This window comes from Panulirus ornatus, chromosome 11 (assembly GCF_036320965.1).
Source record: "Panulirus ornatus isolate Po-2019 chromosome 11, ASM3632096v1, whole genome shotgun sequence".
NCBI classification, from domain to species: Eukaryota; Metazoa; Arthropoda; class Malacostraca; order Decapoda; family Palinuridae; genus Panulirus; species Panulirus ornatus.
In genome coordinates, this window is record NC_092234.1 from 14227396 (window position 1) to 14245093 (window position 17698).

Here is a 17698-nt window from a genome sequence, read left to right on the forward strand (position 1 = left end):
ACCATATATTCTTAATACCTTCCACAGAGCATCTCTATCAACTCTATCATATCCCTTCTCCAGATCCATAAATGCTACATACAAATCCATTTGATTTTCTAAGTTTTTCTCACATACTTTTTCAAAGCAAACATCTGAGCCACATATCCTCTACCACTTCTGAAACCACACTGCTCTTCCCCAATCTGATGCTCTGTACATGCCTTCACCCTCTCAATCAATACCCTCCCATATAATTTACCAGGAATACTCAACAAACTTATACCTCTGTAATTTGAGCACTCACTTTTATCCCCTTTGCCTTTGTACAATGGCACTATGCAAGCATTCCGCCAATCCTCAGGCACCTCACCATGAGTCATACATACATTAAATAACCTTACCAACCAGTCAACAATACAGTCACCCCTTTTTTTTTATAAATGATACTGCAATACCATCCAAACCTGCTGCCTTGCCGGCTTTTATCTTCCGCAAAGTTTTTACTACCTCTTCTCAGTCTGTGGCATGAGAAGCGTGGGAGGTGGGCAGATTAGAAAGGGTAGTGAGTGGTAGGATGAAAAAGTAAGATTATTAGTGAAAGAGAAGAGAGAGGCATTTGGATGATTTTTGCAGGGAAATAATGCAAATGAGTGGGAGATGTATAAAAGAAAGAGGCAAGAGGTAAAGAGAAAGGTGCAAGAGGTGAAAAAGAGGGCAAATGAGAGTTGGGGTGAGAGAGTATCATTAAATTCTAGGGAGAATAAAAAGATGTTTTGGAAGGAGGTAAAGTGCATAAGACAAGGGACCAAATGGGAACTTCAGTGAAGTGGGCTAATGAGGAGGTGATAACAAGAAGTGGTGATGTGAGAAGATGGAGTGAGTATTTTGAAGGTTTGTTGAATGAGTTTGATGATAGAGCAGCAGATATAGGGTGTTTTGGTCGAGGTGGCGTGCAAAGTGAGAGGGTTAGGGAAAATGATTTGAAGATAATTTTTTTTTTTTTTTTCAAACTATTCGCCATTTCCCGCGTTAGCAAGGTAGCGTTAAGAACAGAGGACTGGGCCTCTGAGGGAATATCCTCACCTGGCCCCCTTCTCTGTTCCTTCTTTTGGAAAATTAAAAAAAAAAAAAAAAAAAGAGGGGAGGATTTCCAGCCCCCCGCTCCCTCCCCTTTTAGTCGCCTTCTATAACACGCAGGGAATACGTGGGAAGTATTCTTTCTCCCCAATCCCCATATACATAATATATGTATATGAATTTATGTTTGAGGAAAGAAATCTGGATGTCCTGGCTCTGACTGAAATAAAACGTAAGGGTAAAGTGGAAGAGTTTTTGGAAATGTCTAGTCATAAGGTTTTGGGTTGACGAGAGGACAAGAGCTAAGGAAGGAGTAGCACTACTCCTGAAGCAAAAGTTGTGGGAGTAAGTGATAGAGTGTTGGGAAGTAACTTCTAGATTGATATGGGTAAAAATGAAGGTGGATGGAAAAAGAATATGTTTTGTGGGAGGGCAAAAACAAGTATGCATGAAGAAATAGAAGTCCCAATAATAATATATGGGTGCAAGGCATAGGCTATAGAAAAGCCAGTGCGGAGGGTGGATGTGTTAGAAATGAAATGCTTAAGGACAATATGTGAAGTGTGGTGGTTTGATCAAGTAAGTAATGGAACGGTAAGAGAGATGTGTGTTAATGAGTGTGATTGATAGAAAAGAAGAGAGCATGTAGGAATGGTCTGTACATATAGACACAATAAGTGAAGAAAGGTTGACAAAGAGGATATATGTGTCAGAAGTGGACAGAACGAAGAGAAAGGGGAGACCAAACTGGAAACATAAGGACGGAGTGAAAAATATTTTGAATGACTGGGGCCTGAATGTGCAGGAAGGTGAAAGGCACGCATGGACAGGATAAAGCAAATTGAAACTATGGTATACTGGGTGGGATGTGCTGTCAATGAAATGAACCAGGGTAAGTGAGGTCTGGGGTGAACCATGGAAATACCTGTGGGTCCTAGCTGTGCATAGGCAGCTGTGGTTTTGGTGCAATACACATGCTACTTGCTAACTTAGGAACCAGCAATCAAGTAAAAAAAATCTACATATACATGATTAAACCTTACTGAGAAAACAGTACTTTCCAAATTGGAGAACTTCAGTAAAGAGAACTCTTGATAATAAAATGATAATTATACTTAGATGCAATTCAAAAACTAAACTCATGAGAGAAAAGTTAAACTTACAACAGTGATGAGGAAAAAGTAGAATCCAATTGAACAGGCTGACATTGATGCTAGACTGTCTAGATTTCGAAGTAAACATAATGGCAACACAACCAGAAGAGCAACACCTGTCAGAAATATTCATTATTAGACATCAATAAGTGTGCAAACACTAAAAATAGCTACTGTATAAAACAGATACCAACAGATATACAAAAACCAAAGTGAAATGGGAAGGCACTTAATGGGATTTTCTATTCTGCATTTCAGTCACTGCATATATATGTATATATATATATATATATATATATATATATATATATATATATATATATATATATATATATATATATTATCCCTGGGGATAGGGGAGAAAGAATACTTCCCACATATTCCCTGCGTGTCGTAGAAGGCGACTAAAAGGGGAGGGAGCGGGTGGCTGGAAATCCTCCCCTTTCTTGTTTTTTTTTAATTTTCCAAAAGAAGGAACAGAGAAGGGGGTCAGGTGAGGATATTCCCTCTAAGGCCCAGCTCTCTGTTCTTAACGCTACCTCGCTAACGCGGGAAATGGCAAATAGTATGAAAAAAAAAAATATATATATATACATATATATATATATATATATATATATATATATATATATATATATATATATATATATATATATCTGGGAGCCTTGAAGAATGTGTGGAAGTCGAGAACATTATCTCGGAAAGCAAAAATGGGTATGTTTGAAGGAATAGTGGTTCCACCAATGTTGTATGGTTGCGAGGCGTGGGCTATGGATAGAGTTGTGCACAGGAGGATAGATGTGCTGGAAATGAGATGTTTGAGGACAATGTGTGGTGTGAGGTGGTTTGATCGAGTAAGTAACGTAAGGGTAAGAGAGATGTGTGGAAATAAAAAGAGCGTGGTTGAGAGCAGAAGAGGGTGTTTTGAAATGGTTCGGGCACATGGAGAGAATGAGTGAGGAAAGATTGACCAAGAGAATATATGTGTCGGAGGTGGAGGGAACGAGGAGAAGAGGGAGACCAAATTGGAGGTGGAAAGATGGAGTGAAAAAGATTTTGTGTGATCGGGGCCTGAACATGCAGGAGGGTGAAAGGAGGGCAAGGAATAGAGTGAATTGGAGCGATGTGGTATACCGGGGTTGACGTGCTGTCGGTGGATTGAATCAAGGCATGTGAAGCGTCTGGGGTAAACCATGGAAGGCTGTGTAGGTATGTGTATTTGCGTGTGAGGACGTATGTATATACATGTGTATGGGGGTGAGTTGGGCCATTTCTTTCGTCTGTTTCCTTGCGCTACCTCGCAAACGCGGGAGACAGCGACAAAGCAAAAAAAAAAAAAAAATATATATATCTATTTATTTTTGCTTTGTTGCTGTCTCCCGCATTAGCGAGGTAGCGCAAGGAAACAGACGAAAGAATGGCCCAACCCGCCCACATACACATGTATATACATACATGTCCACACACGCACAATATACATACCTATACATCTCAATGTATGCATATATATACACACACAGACATATACATATAGACACATGTACACAATTCATACTGTCTGCCTTTATTTGTTCCCATCGCCACCTCGCCACACATGGAATAACAACCCCCTCCCCCTCATGTGTGCGAGGTAGCACTAGGAAAGAAACCAAATGCCCCATTCGTTCACACTCAGTCTCTAGCTGTCATGTAATAATACACCGAAATCACAGATCCCTTTCCACATCCAGGCCCCACACGCTTTGCATGGTTTACCCCAGACGCTTCACATGACCTGTTTCAATCCAATGACAGCACGTCGACCCCGGTATACCACATCGTTCCAATTCATTCTATTCCTTACCCGCCTTTCACCCTCCTGCATGTTCAGGCCCAGATCACTCAAAATCTTTTTCACTCCATCTTTCCACCTCCAATTTGGTCTCCCACTTCTCCTCGTTCCCTCCACCTCCGACACATATATCCTCTTGGTCAATCTTTCCCCACTCATTCTCTCCATGTGACCAAACCATTTCAAAACACCCTCTTCTGCTCTCTCAACCACGCTCTTTTTATTTCCACACATCTCTCTCACCCTTACATTACTTACTCGATCAAACCACCTCACACCACATATTGTCCTCACACATCTCATTTAAAGCACATCCATCCTCCTGCGCACAACTCTATCCATAGCCCACGCCTCGCAACCATACAACATTGTTGGAACCACTCCCCTGCCCGATCCACCCCAGGGTATCTAAAACACTTCACTTCCTCCACTTTTTTCCATTCCAAAAATTACCTCCCAACTGGGCTTTAACCCCCCCCCCTTCTGGAAACCCAATAACCTTCTCCCTTAAATTTTCCCTTTACTCTTAACTTTCTCTTTTCACACACTTTACCAAAATCAATCCCCCCTTTTCTGCCGTTTTTCTTTCATAATCAGCCAAACCCGGCTGTACAACATTTAACCCAAAAACGACTCACTTCCCCCAACTCTCTGATTTCCCCAAAAGACGGCCCCTACTTCCCCCCTTCTTAAACCAAAACTCTTGCTTTTACCTCCCTTAACAACCCCAACCATAAACAAAATTTAAAAAACCATGGGGACATCACACACCCCCGCCCGCAAAAACCCAAATTCACTGAGAAAACCCAAACACTTCCTCTCTTCCTACACTACCCCAGGGCCTACAAACCCCGATAAAAAAATTTTCACTGCTTTTAACAACTTGCCCCCAACAAACCCTATATTAATTTAAAACCTTCCCCAGAGCACCTATCAACTCTATCATTTTGCCTTCTCCCGAAACCCTAAAAACTAAAAATACAAAACCATTTGTTTTTCAAGTATTTTTTCGCAAAACATTTTCAAAGCTAAAACCTATTTCCCCACATCCTCTAAACCCAAAACTAAAACCAACACTGCTCTTCCCCAATCTGATTTTGTACATTCCTTCAACCCCCCAGTCAAAACCCCCCATATAAAATTTAAAACCCGGAATACCCAAACTTATACCCCTTTTTTAGCACTCCTCTTTATCCCCCTTTGCCTTTTTTCAATGGCACTATGCAAGCTTTTCCCCCAAACCTCAGGGACCTCCCATAATCATACAAAACGAAAAAAAACCTTAAAAACCCTTTAACAATACAGTCCCCCCCCCCCTTTTTTTAAAAAAATTTTCCCAAAGCAATACCAACCCAAAACCCGCTGCTTTCCCCGACTTTCATGTTCCGTAAAACTTTTAAATACCTCTTCTCTTTTTTACCAAATCCTTTTCCCCAACCCCCCTCCAAATTTTTCACACAACCTCGACCAAGACACCCCACCATCTGCCACGCTACATCAAACCCATTCAACCAAAACCTTTTAAAAATAACCCCTCCCCCTCTCCTTCTCACATCACCCCCACTTTGTTTAACAAACCCCCCATTACCCCATTCACTGGGTTTTTTCCCCTTTTCCCCCCCTTCTCTTTCCACTTTTTCTACCTCCCTCCAAAAAAAAAAAAAAAATCTTTTTTTTTCTCTCTAAAATTTTTATATATAATAAAATATAATAATAATATATTTTTTTTTTTTTTTTATTAACTTTTTCGGGTGCTCCCGCGGTTTTCGAGGTACGCCCAAGGAAAAAAGAAGAAAAAAATGGGCCCAAAACCCCCCCAAAAAAAACTTTATAAAACATACGTCCACAAACGGAAAAATACCAAAACCTACACCCGTTTCCATGGTTTTCCCCCCGACCTTCACATGCCTTGTTCAAACCACCCGACAAGCAAAGTCCCAACCCCCCGGGATAAAAACAAAAGCTCCAATTCACTCTATTCCTTTCCCTCCTTTCACCCCCCTGCTGTTTAAAACCCCGATCACACAAAATTTTTTTCCCATCCATCTTTTCCCCCCTCCAAATTTTTGGGCTCCCCCTTCCCCTCGTTCCCTCCACCTTTTCCCACACAAATATCCCCCTTTGGGCAAAAACTTTCCCCCCAACCCCTTTTTCCCCCCATGTTCCCAAAACCAAAATCAAAAAACCCTCTTTTTGCTCCTCAACCCCCCTTTTTTATTTCCACCAACCTCTTAAACCCTTTCGGTTTCCACAATTTGATCAAAACCCCCTCACACCCCAAAATTTTCCTCAAACATCCCCCCCAAAAAAATATAAATATAAAAATATATATATATTATTAAAATTGGGGGGTTTAATAATAAAAATTAATATAAAAAATAAAAATTATACAAAATTTTATAAAAAAATAAAAAAATTAATTAAAAAATATTCCCAATTAAATTTATTTAAAAACTTAATTATTTTGCCTTTTTTCGCTTTTTCCTTTTCCCCCTGTTTTGGGGAGGGAACGCAAGGGAAAAAGACAAAAGAAATTTGGGCCCAAAACCCCCCCCCAAAAACATGATTTAAAAAAACCGGGCCACAAACAACCCAAATATACTTTCCATTTAACTCAATTACACAATATAATTTCAACACAACCTTAAAACAAAAATACACCCTGTCAAATTCTTTCGGCTCCCTTTATTTATTTCCCCTCCGCCACCCCCTCCCACACATGGAATAACATCCCCCTCCCCCCCCAATTTTGGGGAGGTTTGGGTAGAAAAACAACAAAGGCCCCCTTCGTTTTACACTCAGTCCCATCTGTCATGTTTTAAAATTCCCCAAAACCACACTCCCTTTCCCCCAAAACCGCCCCCCACAACTTCCATGGGTTTATCCCAATGCCCCTTTACATCCCTGATTCAATTTCCCTTGAAGCACGTTTACCCCCGGTTTAACCCCCCAACCAATTCACCAAATTTTTGACCGCCCTTTCACCCCCCTGCATGGTTTAGGGCCCCCATCCCTCAAAATTTTTCACTCCACCCTTTTTACCCCAATTTGGGTCTCCAACTTCCCCCTCGTAATTTCCCTCCCCCTTTTGACACCCTATAATTTCCCCTTGGTCAATCTTTTCCCCTCACCATTCTCTCCCCTGTGCCCAAATCATTTCAAAACAAACCCCCCCTTTTGCCCTCAACACGCCTTCTCTTATTTCCCCCAAAATCTCTCTTATCATTACATTTTATTACTCGATCAAAAACCCCCTCAAAACCACATATTGTCCTCAAACATTTTCATTTCCCACCTCCCCCTTTTTCCTGCCAAAAAAAATACCCCCCATTCCCCTAAACCCCCCCCCTCGCAAACCCTACAAATTGTTTGGGCACCCACTATTCCTTCCCAAAAATTTCCCATTTTTGCTTTCAAGAAACAGCTCCAACCCCCAAACATTCTTCCAAAAGGGTCCTAAAATTTTAAACCCCCTCCCCCACCCCAAGTTCACTTTCCCCTTCCATGGTTTCCATCCGCTTTCCAGATCCCCAAACCCCGATACTAAAACATTTAATTCCTCCAATTTTTTTTCCATTTTAAAAAATTAAACCCCCCAACTGACTTGAAACCCCCAACCCTACGTACCTAATTTCCATACTCTTATTCACATTTTCCCTTAAATTTCTTCTTTTAAAACACTTTACCAGACTCAGTTTTACCGCCCTTCTGCAGTTTTTTCCAAAATGAATCAGCCCCCCAGCGCGTTCCCTCAACGAACAACAACTTTACACTTCCAAAAACCTTTTCCCCCTCCACAAAATTCCCTAACCCTTTCCCCTCTTTTCCAAAACTCCCGCATTCACCTCCCCAACAACCCCATCCAAAAAACCCAAAAATTAAAAAAAAACATGGAGAACCCGGGCACAACCCTGCCGCAAACCCCATTCACTGAAAAACCAATCACTTTTCCCCCTCTTCCAAAATGTACACATGCCTTTCATCCTCGTAAAAACTTTTCACTGCTTCTAACAACTTTGCCTCCCCCCCAAAACCCTTTTCTTAAACCTTTTTTTTCCCCCCCCCAAGCATCCTATCAACTCTATCATATCCCTTCTACAGAATTTCCCTTTAAAACTACAAAACAAATCCCTTTTTCCTTTTTTTAAAGGGAAATTTTTCAATAAAATTCTTCAACAAAAACCATTTCCCCACATCTTCACCACTTCCCGAAAACCCCAAAATGCCTTCCCCAATCTGATGCTCTGTAAATGCCTTTCCCCCCCTCTCAACTACCCCCCAAACCCCAAAAAAAAAAAATTTAAACGAAAAAAAAGGAAATAAAGAAACAAGGGGTTTTTTTAAAACCCCTGTAATTTTAAAACACTCACTCTTTCCTCTTTGCCTTTTTACAATGGGACTATGCAAGCATTCCCCCCAAACCCAGGCCCTCACCATAAATCAACATACCCTTAAATAACCCTTTCCAACCAGGGGGGAAGAGGTGGGAAAAAAAAGGCAAATGAGAGTTGGGGGGGAGAAGGGATCATTAAAAATTTTTGGGGGAATTAAAAAAAAGTTTTTGGAAAGGGGTAGATAAAATCTAAAAAAGGGAGCAAATGGGAACTTTCCCCGGGAAAAGGGGCAAAAGGGAGGTGATAACAAGTATGGGGATTGGAGAAAAGGGGATGGATGAGTATTTTGAAGTTTTTGAATGGGGTTTTTATGAAAGAGTGGCCCGATATAGGGTGCTTTGGGGGCGAGGGGGTTTGCAAATGGAGGGGTTAAAGGGAAAATTGATTTGGGAAAAAGGAAAAAAGGTATAAAAAGCTTTTCAGAAAATGAAAAAGGGAAGGCAGCAGGTTTTGGGGTGGTATTGCAGTGAATTTATTAAAAAAGGGGGGGACTGTTTGTTTTACTGGTTTTGGGTTAAAGGGTTTTTTAATTATGTTGACCATGGTGAGGTGCCAAGGGTTGGGGGAAATGGGGGGGGCCCTAGTGCCCTTGTACCAAAAACCCAAAAGGGTAAGAGGTGCTCAAATTTTCAGAGGGATAATTTGTTGAGTAAACCCGGTAAAAATTTTAAAGGGAGAGTAAAGAATTTAGAGGGTGAAGCCCTGTACCCGAGCTCAAATTGGGGGAAAAGCATGTGGTTTCAGAATGGGAAGGGGGTTGGATCAGTTTTGCTTTTTAGAAAAATTATTGAGAAAACTTGGGAAAAACAAATGGGGAAATTTTTAAAGTTTCATTTATGGTCTGGGGGAAAGGGATAAGAAAGAGTTGATAGGGGGGAAAGCTCTGTGGAAAGGGATTTAAGAATAAAATTGGGGTGGGAAAGGGAAGTTGTTAGAAGCAAAGAAAAAGTTTTTTTTCAGATGTAAAAGGGATTTTACGTGTAAAATTTTTTTATGTCTGGGGTTTTTATAATAAAAGTAAACGTTGAGTTGTTTGGTAGGGATATTTTTTTTGTGTGGACGGGATGGGATAAAAAATGTTAATTTTGGGTGGTTGGGCCATTCCCCTTTCCCTGTGGGTTTTCCTTCGCTACCCCTTTCTACTGCTGGAGGCAGGACAAAGCAAAATAAATAAAATTATTAAAAACTATTTATACATTTACTTTTTTCCCGTCTCCCGCATTTGCCCAAAGGGAGCGCAAGGAAGCAAACAAAGAAAGGCCCAACCCAAAATTAAAAGAAACATAGACAGGGAAAAAAAATCAAACTGAACAATAAATATAATTTTTAACACTGAGCCAAAGGGAGTAACTACTAATTTCAAAATAAATTCAAAAAAATTGGGGAAACAAAGGGTGCACATGCCATGAAGTGGGGAAATTTTTTTTACAACTGAATGTGACCAAGTGAGGGGATGCTACCAAAATCAGTATGTTCACAAAAACCACAAAAAATTTTACAAGTTTAAACAAATCAAATTTTATGGGTACCAAATCAGACAAAAAGTTCATCCCTGTTTGGATGGAAGAAGCATGAAAAAAACTACCTCCCTGAAAAAAAATACTCATCCCTGTTTGGGTGAAGCTAGAAAAAATAAGTGGATTACCGGGAAAGTTGGATTTCCCAAAACATATTGAGAAAGGCGTAAATAGGGCCCGGGGAAAACCAGAGGGTTTTTGAATGGGTTTGGTTGAGGGGGGACCAAAGGGCCCAAACCAAAGGCCATTATAGTATCAACAAATAGGGGGGGTTCTTTTTTTTAAGAGGGGATACCCCACCAAGGTTTTGGGGACTGGAGGTTTTTTACCCCCCGGAATAAAAAGGAAACTCTCCAGCTCAAGAGATAAACCATCCCCAGGAGGAAAACCCTTTATTAGGGAATATACCAAGTGTAAAAAAGGGTAAATTTTGAAAAAAATTTTGGGGGGCATGTTTTGAATTTAAAAACCAACAAGAAAAAAAAAAAGCAAATTTTAAATGAATTTTAAACTTTAAATACAGATAAAAAAAAAATAATCATCAAACAAGAAATGGAAGACACATTTTCAATGCAGCCAAAAAAAAAAAAGAAAAAAATGAGCGATGACAATTAAATAATTGCCCGACAAGAAAGTATTTAATAAAAAAAAAATTTTCAAAAAATAAAATAAATTCATAAATGATATGCAATTAAAAATCTTTCCCTAAGAAAAAATCAAAAACTATAAAATGCTTTTCCCTTTGGTTTTTAAAATAATAAAAAACAAAACAGGCAAAGTACAAAAAAATACAAAAATTTAAAACATAAAGCAAAACAAAATCAATAAAGCCCACCAAAAAAGAAGAGTGCAACGCAGTAAGGGGGTTTTTTCCCACATTCATTAAATCCGGGGCAACAATGGGTGGCGCAAAAACCCCCCCCATCACAAAAAAAAGGAAAGGGTTGGGAGATCCCAAAAGGAAGAGAAAACATGCAGAGTTTAAAAAACAGCTTCCCACTTAAATCCAAATACATGGAATGCCCGCAATAAAAAAATTTTCCTTTTTGCAGTATAATACCCTTTAAAAACATCATAATAATACCATAAATCTTTTAAATGCCAAAACCATTCCTTTGAAAAAAAGGTTTGGTGGGATTCTTTTGGGCCCCAAAAAATGAAAAAGTAGGCCCAAAAAAGTTACATTTTAAAATTTTATCAATAGCAGATTTTTCCGAGAGCTCCTGGATCTTCTTTCATCAAGAAAGGGAAAAAATTCTAAGACTTTAAAATTAAAACCCCAAGAAGCCAAGAAAAAATAATCCCAAACCCAAAAACACAAAGAACCCAATTTTTGCAAACATTTTTTATAAAATACATTACAAACCCGTGCTGTATATTGAAACATGTAAAAGTGCTTAAATTCAAAATTTAAATTATCCCCTCCCCTTGGGATGGAAGCATTATATTCTTTTTTTGCATGAAACTTATTATGGGGCACCAAAAATGTTTGGGGAAAAATGGGAAAAAAAAACCTTTAAGGGGAACCCCAAAGTGAGTACCTTGTTTACAAAAACCCCAAAAGAACTCTTAATCCCCTTTTTTTTCAGACAAGTACAAAGGGGAAAACTGTAAAAATTTTTAAAAAATTTTTTATCACAAAAAACAATTTTAGAAGCTCTGGAAAATCCCGGCAAATTTTTAAAAAAAACCTAAAAGCAACGTACAGGCCCCTCATTCCACACAAAACAAAATTTCACCTCACCCGCTTCAAGCCCTCAAAAGAAACTTTCCCTGTCAACAATTTTGTATGAAAATTTATTTTTCACAAATATCTGGTTTCAAAAAGAATTTTGCTGGAAGCCAAACCCCCATATATGAGTACGCTACAGCAAAAAACCTTGAAAAACAAAAAAAATTTAAAACCCTTTCTTACACAGGAGGGGTGCGACAAATCTTTCCTTTACAATATAAAAAACACACCCTATATATTTTTTATTTCACCTCAAATTTTGGGCAGACTTATTTCATTGAAAAAAAAAGAAATAATTCCCCTACACACCGGAATTTAAACTCCCCTTTTCTTTCCAAAAAATTGCAGAGCGGGTGAGGAACATACAAGTCCCTTTTTTTAATGTGTCCACTTTAGGGAAAAACCACAAGACCCCTTTAAAAACCCAACCCCTCCCGGGAAATACAATAATTTTTTAAACAATTGCAACCCAAATTTAAAGCAAACAAATTTAAAAATTTAAACCCGACTTCTTTTAAGGAATTTTGATAATTCTTTTGGGGCCCCTAGTACATGATTTAACATAATAGGAAGCCTTTTTGATCACTGGTTATATGACCCTTTTTTTTTTAAAGGGCCCAAAATACCTCAAAGGTTTTTTTTTCCAACAAAAAAAATTTAAAAAACATAATTTTAAAAAAAAGAAAAAAAAGAATATCAGAAAAAACCCAAAAAATTTTTAGATCAATAATTGTGAAATTTTTGGGTTTTTTGGGTTTTTAGAAATAAATTTTTCTATAAAATGGGTCATAAAAAGAAAGGGTTTTAATTTACTGAGTTTTTTTGTCTATCAATGCCCGGTTTAAAATTTACTTTAACACACATGCATGAAATTGTTTAGTTTGAAAAACATTTCACAATTTGGGGTTTTCTTAAAGAAATGAATCAAGGATTTTTGGGGGGTTTTTCCAAAAATCGAAAATTGCTTTTTTTCAATATTCTACCTGTATTTGAAGAAACTGGTTTCTCAGTGCTTTCTAAAACTGGATTTTATGGGACCCCTCCCCCCAAAAATGGTTTTTAAAAATAACCCTTTAAAAAATGCATTATGGGGCTAGTTTTGCCTTGACTTCACCATAAAAATCATCAATTTTTAAAGCCAAATACACATTAAAAACAAAACTTTTTTAAAGGGGGCAAAAAAAAACTGCGTGGAAAGAAAAAAACATTTTCTCAAAACAAAAATGAGCATGTTTTTTAAAAGGGAAAAGTACTTTCCCAAAAAAATTAATTTTTGCGAGGAATGGGGTCCCGATGGGTGCAAAGGGGGTGGGGTTTTGGGAAAAAAAATTTTGAGGGGCAATAAGGGGGTGGGGGAGGGGGTTTTTAAGATAAGGAAAAGGGGACGAGAAAATTTTGGTAATATGTCCAAACCAGTTCAACAAACCCTCTTCTGGGCCCTCAACCCAAACCTTTTTTTTCCCCACAACCCTCTTACCCCTTTCTTTACTTACTTTTTTTTCCAATTCACTCTCTTCCTTGCAAAGCCCCTCCCCCCTCCTGCGTTCAGGCACCCCATCACTTTAAAAATTTTTTTCACTTTCCCCCCCCTTTTCCCCATCCAATTTGTTTTTCCTGCTCTTGTTCCAGGTGCAAGAGGTGAAAAAGAGGGCAAATGAGAGTTGGGGTGAGAGAGTATCATTAAATTTTAGGGAGAATAAAAAAATGTTCTGGAAGGAGGTAGATAAAGTGCGTAAGACAAGGGAGCAAATGGGAACTTCAGTGAAGGGCGCAAATGGGGAGGTGATAACAAGTAGTGGTGATGTGAGAAGGAGATGGAGTGAGTATTTTGAAGGTTTGTTGAATGTGTTTGATGATAGAGTGGCAGATATAGGGTGCTTTGGTCGAGGTGGTGTGCAAAGTGAGAGGGTTAGGGAAAATGATTTGGTAAACAGAGAAGAGGTAGTAAAAGCTTTGCAGAAGATGAAAACCGGCAAGGCAGCAGGTTTGGATGGTATTGCAGTGGAATTTATTAAAAAAGGGGGTGACTGTATTGTTGACTGGTTGGTAAGGTTATTTAATGTATGTATGACTCATGGTGAGGTGCCTGAGGATTGGCGGAATGCGTGCATAGTGCCATTGTACAAAGGCAAAGGGGATAAGAGGGAGTGCTCAAATTACAGAGGTATAAGTTTGTTGAGTATTCCTGGTAAATTATATGGGAGAGTATTGATTGAGAGGGTGAAAGCATGTACAGAGCATCAGATTGGGGAAGAGCAGTGTGGTTTCAGAAGTGGTAGAGGATGTGTGGATCAGGTGTTTGCTTTGAAGAATGTATGTGAGAAATACTTAGAAAAGCAAATGGATTTGTATGTAGCATTTATGGATCTGGGGAAGGCATATGATAGAGTTGATAGGGATGCTCTGTGGAAGGTATTAAGAATATATGGTGTGGGAGGCAAGTTGTTAGAAGCAGTGAAAAGTTTTTATCGAGGATGTAAGGCATGTGTACGTGTATATATGTGTATGTCTGTGTGTGTATATATATATGTATACGTTGAGTTGTATAGGTATGTATATTTGCATGTGTGGACGTGTATGTATATACATGTGTATGTGGGTGGGTTGGGCCATTCTTTCGTGTGTTTCCTTGCGCTACCTTGCTACTGCTGGAGACAGCGACAAAGCAAAATAAATAAATATAAATCTATTTATATCATTATACTTTGTCGCTGTCTCCCGCATTAGCGAGGTAGCGCAAGGAAGCAAACGAAAGAATGGCCCAACAGAGATACAGAAACATAGACAGAAAGAGATCACAACTGAACAATAAATATATATCAACACTGAGCAGGCAGTACACTAATTACAAGTAATATTCAAAAGATTGGAATGCACAGGATGCACATGCCATGAATGTGGGAATTTTCATACAACTGACTGTGAACCAAGTGAGAGATGCTACCAAGTCAGTAGTGTTCACAAACACCACAAAAATTCTACAAGTTAAATCAAAGTCAATTTCATGATACCAAGTCAGACAAAATGTTCATCCATGTTTGGATGGAAGAAGCATGAAAAAATCTACCTCCATGAAAAAGAATACTCATCCATGTTAGGATGAAGCTAGAAAAAATAAGTGGATATACATCGTAATGTGTGTGATCCAACACATATTGAGACAAGGCAGTACTAGTGGCCAGGGGAAAACCAGAGGTTGTTGAATGGTTGGTTGAGGGTGGACACAGGCCAAGCCAAGGCCATTATAGTATCAACAAATAGGTGGGTTCTTTGGGTAAGAGGCACTACCCTCACCAGAGGTTTAGGGGACTGAGAGGTTTCTTACCCCTGGAAGTAAAAGGTATCTCTCACAGCTCAAGAGATAAACCATCTCAGGGAGAAACTTCATTAGTAATATACCAAGTGTAAAAGGATATTATGAACATTTTGGGGACAGTGTTTAATAAAGACCAACTAAGAAATAAATGCATTATAGTGATTTGAATACTTTAGTACAGATGGACAAAAATGATAATCATCAAATCAAGAAATGGAAGACACATTGTTCAATGCAGCCAAAACACAAAGAATACATGAGCGATGACAATTAGTAATTGCAGACAAGAACGTATGTAATAAAAATAAAAAATATCAACAAATAAAATAATTCATAGTGATATGCAATAATAATCTTTCATAAGAAGAATGCAAGACTATAAAATGCTTATCACTAGTTTAAAATATGAAGATAACAAAACAGGCAATGTACAAGAATACAAAAATTTAAGCATAAAGCAAAACAATAATCAATAATGCTCACCAATAAGAAGAGTGCAACGCAGTGATGGGGAGTTGTCTACATTCATTAATCGGGCAACAATGGCTGGCGCTAAGTCACCCATCACAACATGGAAGGATATGCAGATCCCGACAAGGAAGAGAATCATGCAGAGTTCAACAAACAGCTTCCCACTTACTCCAAATACATGGAATGCTGCAATATAAAATTTTCTCTTTAGCAGTATAATACCCATAGAAGACATGCATACATAATAGCCTATAAATCTTTTAAGATGCCAAAACCTTTTCCTTGATGAAAAGGTTTGGTGCATTCTTGGCCTCAACATGACAAAGTAGGCAATAAAGTTACATTTTAGTTTCATCAATAGCAGATTTTCCGAGAGCTCCTGGATCTGTCTTTCATCAAGATGAAAAAGTTCTAAGACTAAACTTAAACCAATGAAGCCAAGAACAAATAATCCTAAACCAATAACACAAAGAACCCAATTTATGCATACATGTTTTATACAGTACATGTACATACTGTGCTGTATATTGATAACATGTACAGTGCGTAGTTCAATGTCAAATTATACCATCACTTGGTATGGTAAGACATTATATTCTTTATTGCATGAAACTTATTATGGGTCACCATAAAATGTGGAGAAAATGAAAACTACCTTGAAGGTGAGACCAATGTGGAGTACCTTGTTGACACACACCAAAAGAACTCTTAATCCTTTATTTCAGACAAGTACAGGAGATACTGTATAAATTTTCAGAATTTTTTTATCACGAAAGAAACAGGTCTAGAAGCTCTGGAAAATCTGGCTATTGATGAAACCTAAATGCAACTGTACAGGCACTCATTCCACACAATCATATTTCACCTCACAGCTTCATGCCCTCAAAAGAAACTTACCATGTCAACAATTAGTGTATGAAATCCAATTTTCACATGAGATATCTGGTTTCAATAAAGATAGCTGGAAGCCATCACCTATGATATGAGTACTGCTACAGTACAAGAAGACATTGAAAAACAAGAAAATTAACCATTTCTTACACAGGAGGATGCGACAAATCTTTCTGGACAATATAACAACACACCCTATATATATGTATTTCACTCATTGGTCAGACTTATTGCATTGAAAAAATGAAATAATTCCATACACACCAAGGAATTCATAACTCCTTCTGCGTGCCATAATTGCAGAGCGGATGAGGAACATACAAGTCTTTTTGGTAATGTGTCCACTCAGCAACACCAGCAAGACCCCTAAAACCAAGCCCGTCTGCAAGATACAATAATTTTCAAACAATTAGCAACCAGAGATTCATGAACATCAAAATTGTAAAGTGAAACCCTGAGTCTTCTATAAGGATATGATAATTCTTTGGTGCACTAGTATCATGATGAGACATAATATGGAAGCCATTTTGATCACTGTGTTATATGACTTTTAGCTATACTCAAGTTTTCAACAAAAAATTTATCATATACAAATAGAATATCAGAAATCCATAACATTTCAGATCAAGTAATGTGTGGAGTTTGGATTTTTATGGATTTTAGAAATACTTGTACTATATGGGTCATAAAATGAGGTTTGATCACTGAGTGTTTTGTCTATCTAATGCTGGTTCAAAATGTTACTTTAACACACATGCACTGAAATTGTTTAGTTATATTTCATGCTACAATTTGGGATTAATCTTAAATGAAATGAATCAAGGATTTTGGGAGTTTGCAAATATCTGAAACTTGCTTTTTCAATATTCTACCTGTATTATGAAGAAACTGGTTAGCTCAGTGCTTGCTAAAACTGGATTTCATGGTAACCATCCACCCTCAAAATGGTTTAAGAATACTTTTTAAAAGGTGCATTAGTGGACTATGTATGCCTTGACTTCAGCCATACAATCATGATATATAAGAGCAACTACAGCATTAACTACAAAACTTTTACTGGGAGCAATAAAGACTGCGTGGAAAGAGAAAACATTATCTCAAATAGCAAAAATGAGCATGTTTGAAGGAACAGTACTTCCAACAATATTATATTGTTGCGAGGAATGGGCTACAGATGGGGTTGTACAAAGGAGGGTGGATGTATTGGAAATGAAATGTTTGAGGACAATATGTGGTGTGAGGTGGTTTGAATGAGTAAGGAAAGGGTACGAGAGATTTATGGTAATATGTCCAAACCAGTTCAACAAACCCTCTTCTGCTCTCTCAACCACAC

General features: G+C 38.2%; 1 protein-coding gene across 5 annotated transcripts in view; it reads right to left on the bottom strand.

Moving 5' to 3' along the window:
• LOC139751290 (uncharacterized) overlaps positions 1–17698 on the bottom strand; it is a 126096-nt gene that overhangs the window by 97460 nt on the left and 10938 nt on the right. For all 5 annotated transcript variants that reach the window (XM_071666613.1, XM_071666612.1, XM_071666615.1 and 2 more), the window contains exons 3-5: positions 16630–16747; positions 15487–15660; positions 2223–2329 (exon numbers count right to left, since the gene is read on the bottom strand). In XM_071666613.1, coding sequence (XP_071522714.1) covers positions 2223–2329; positions 15487–15660; positions 16630–16747 — 399 coding nt within the window. The remainder of the gene's footprint in view (positions 1–2222; positions 2330–15486; positions 15661–16629; positions 16748–17698) is intronic.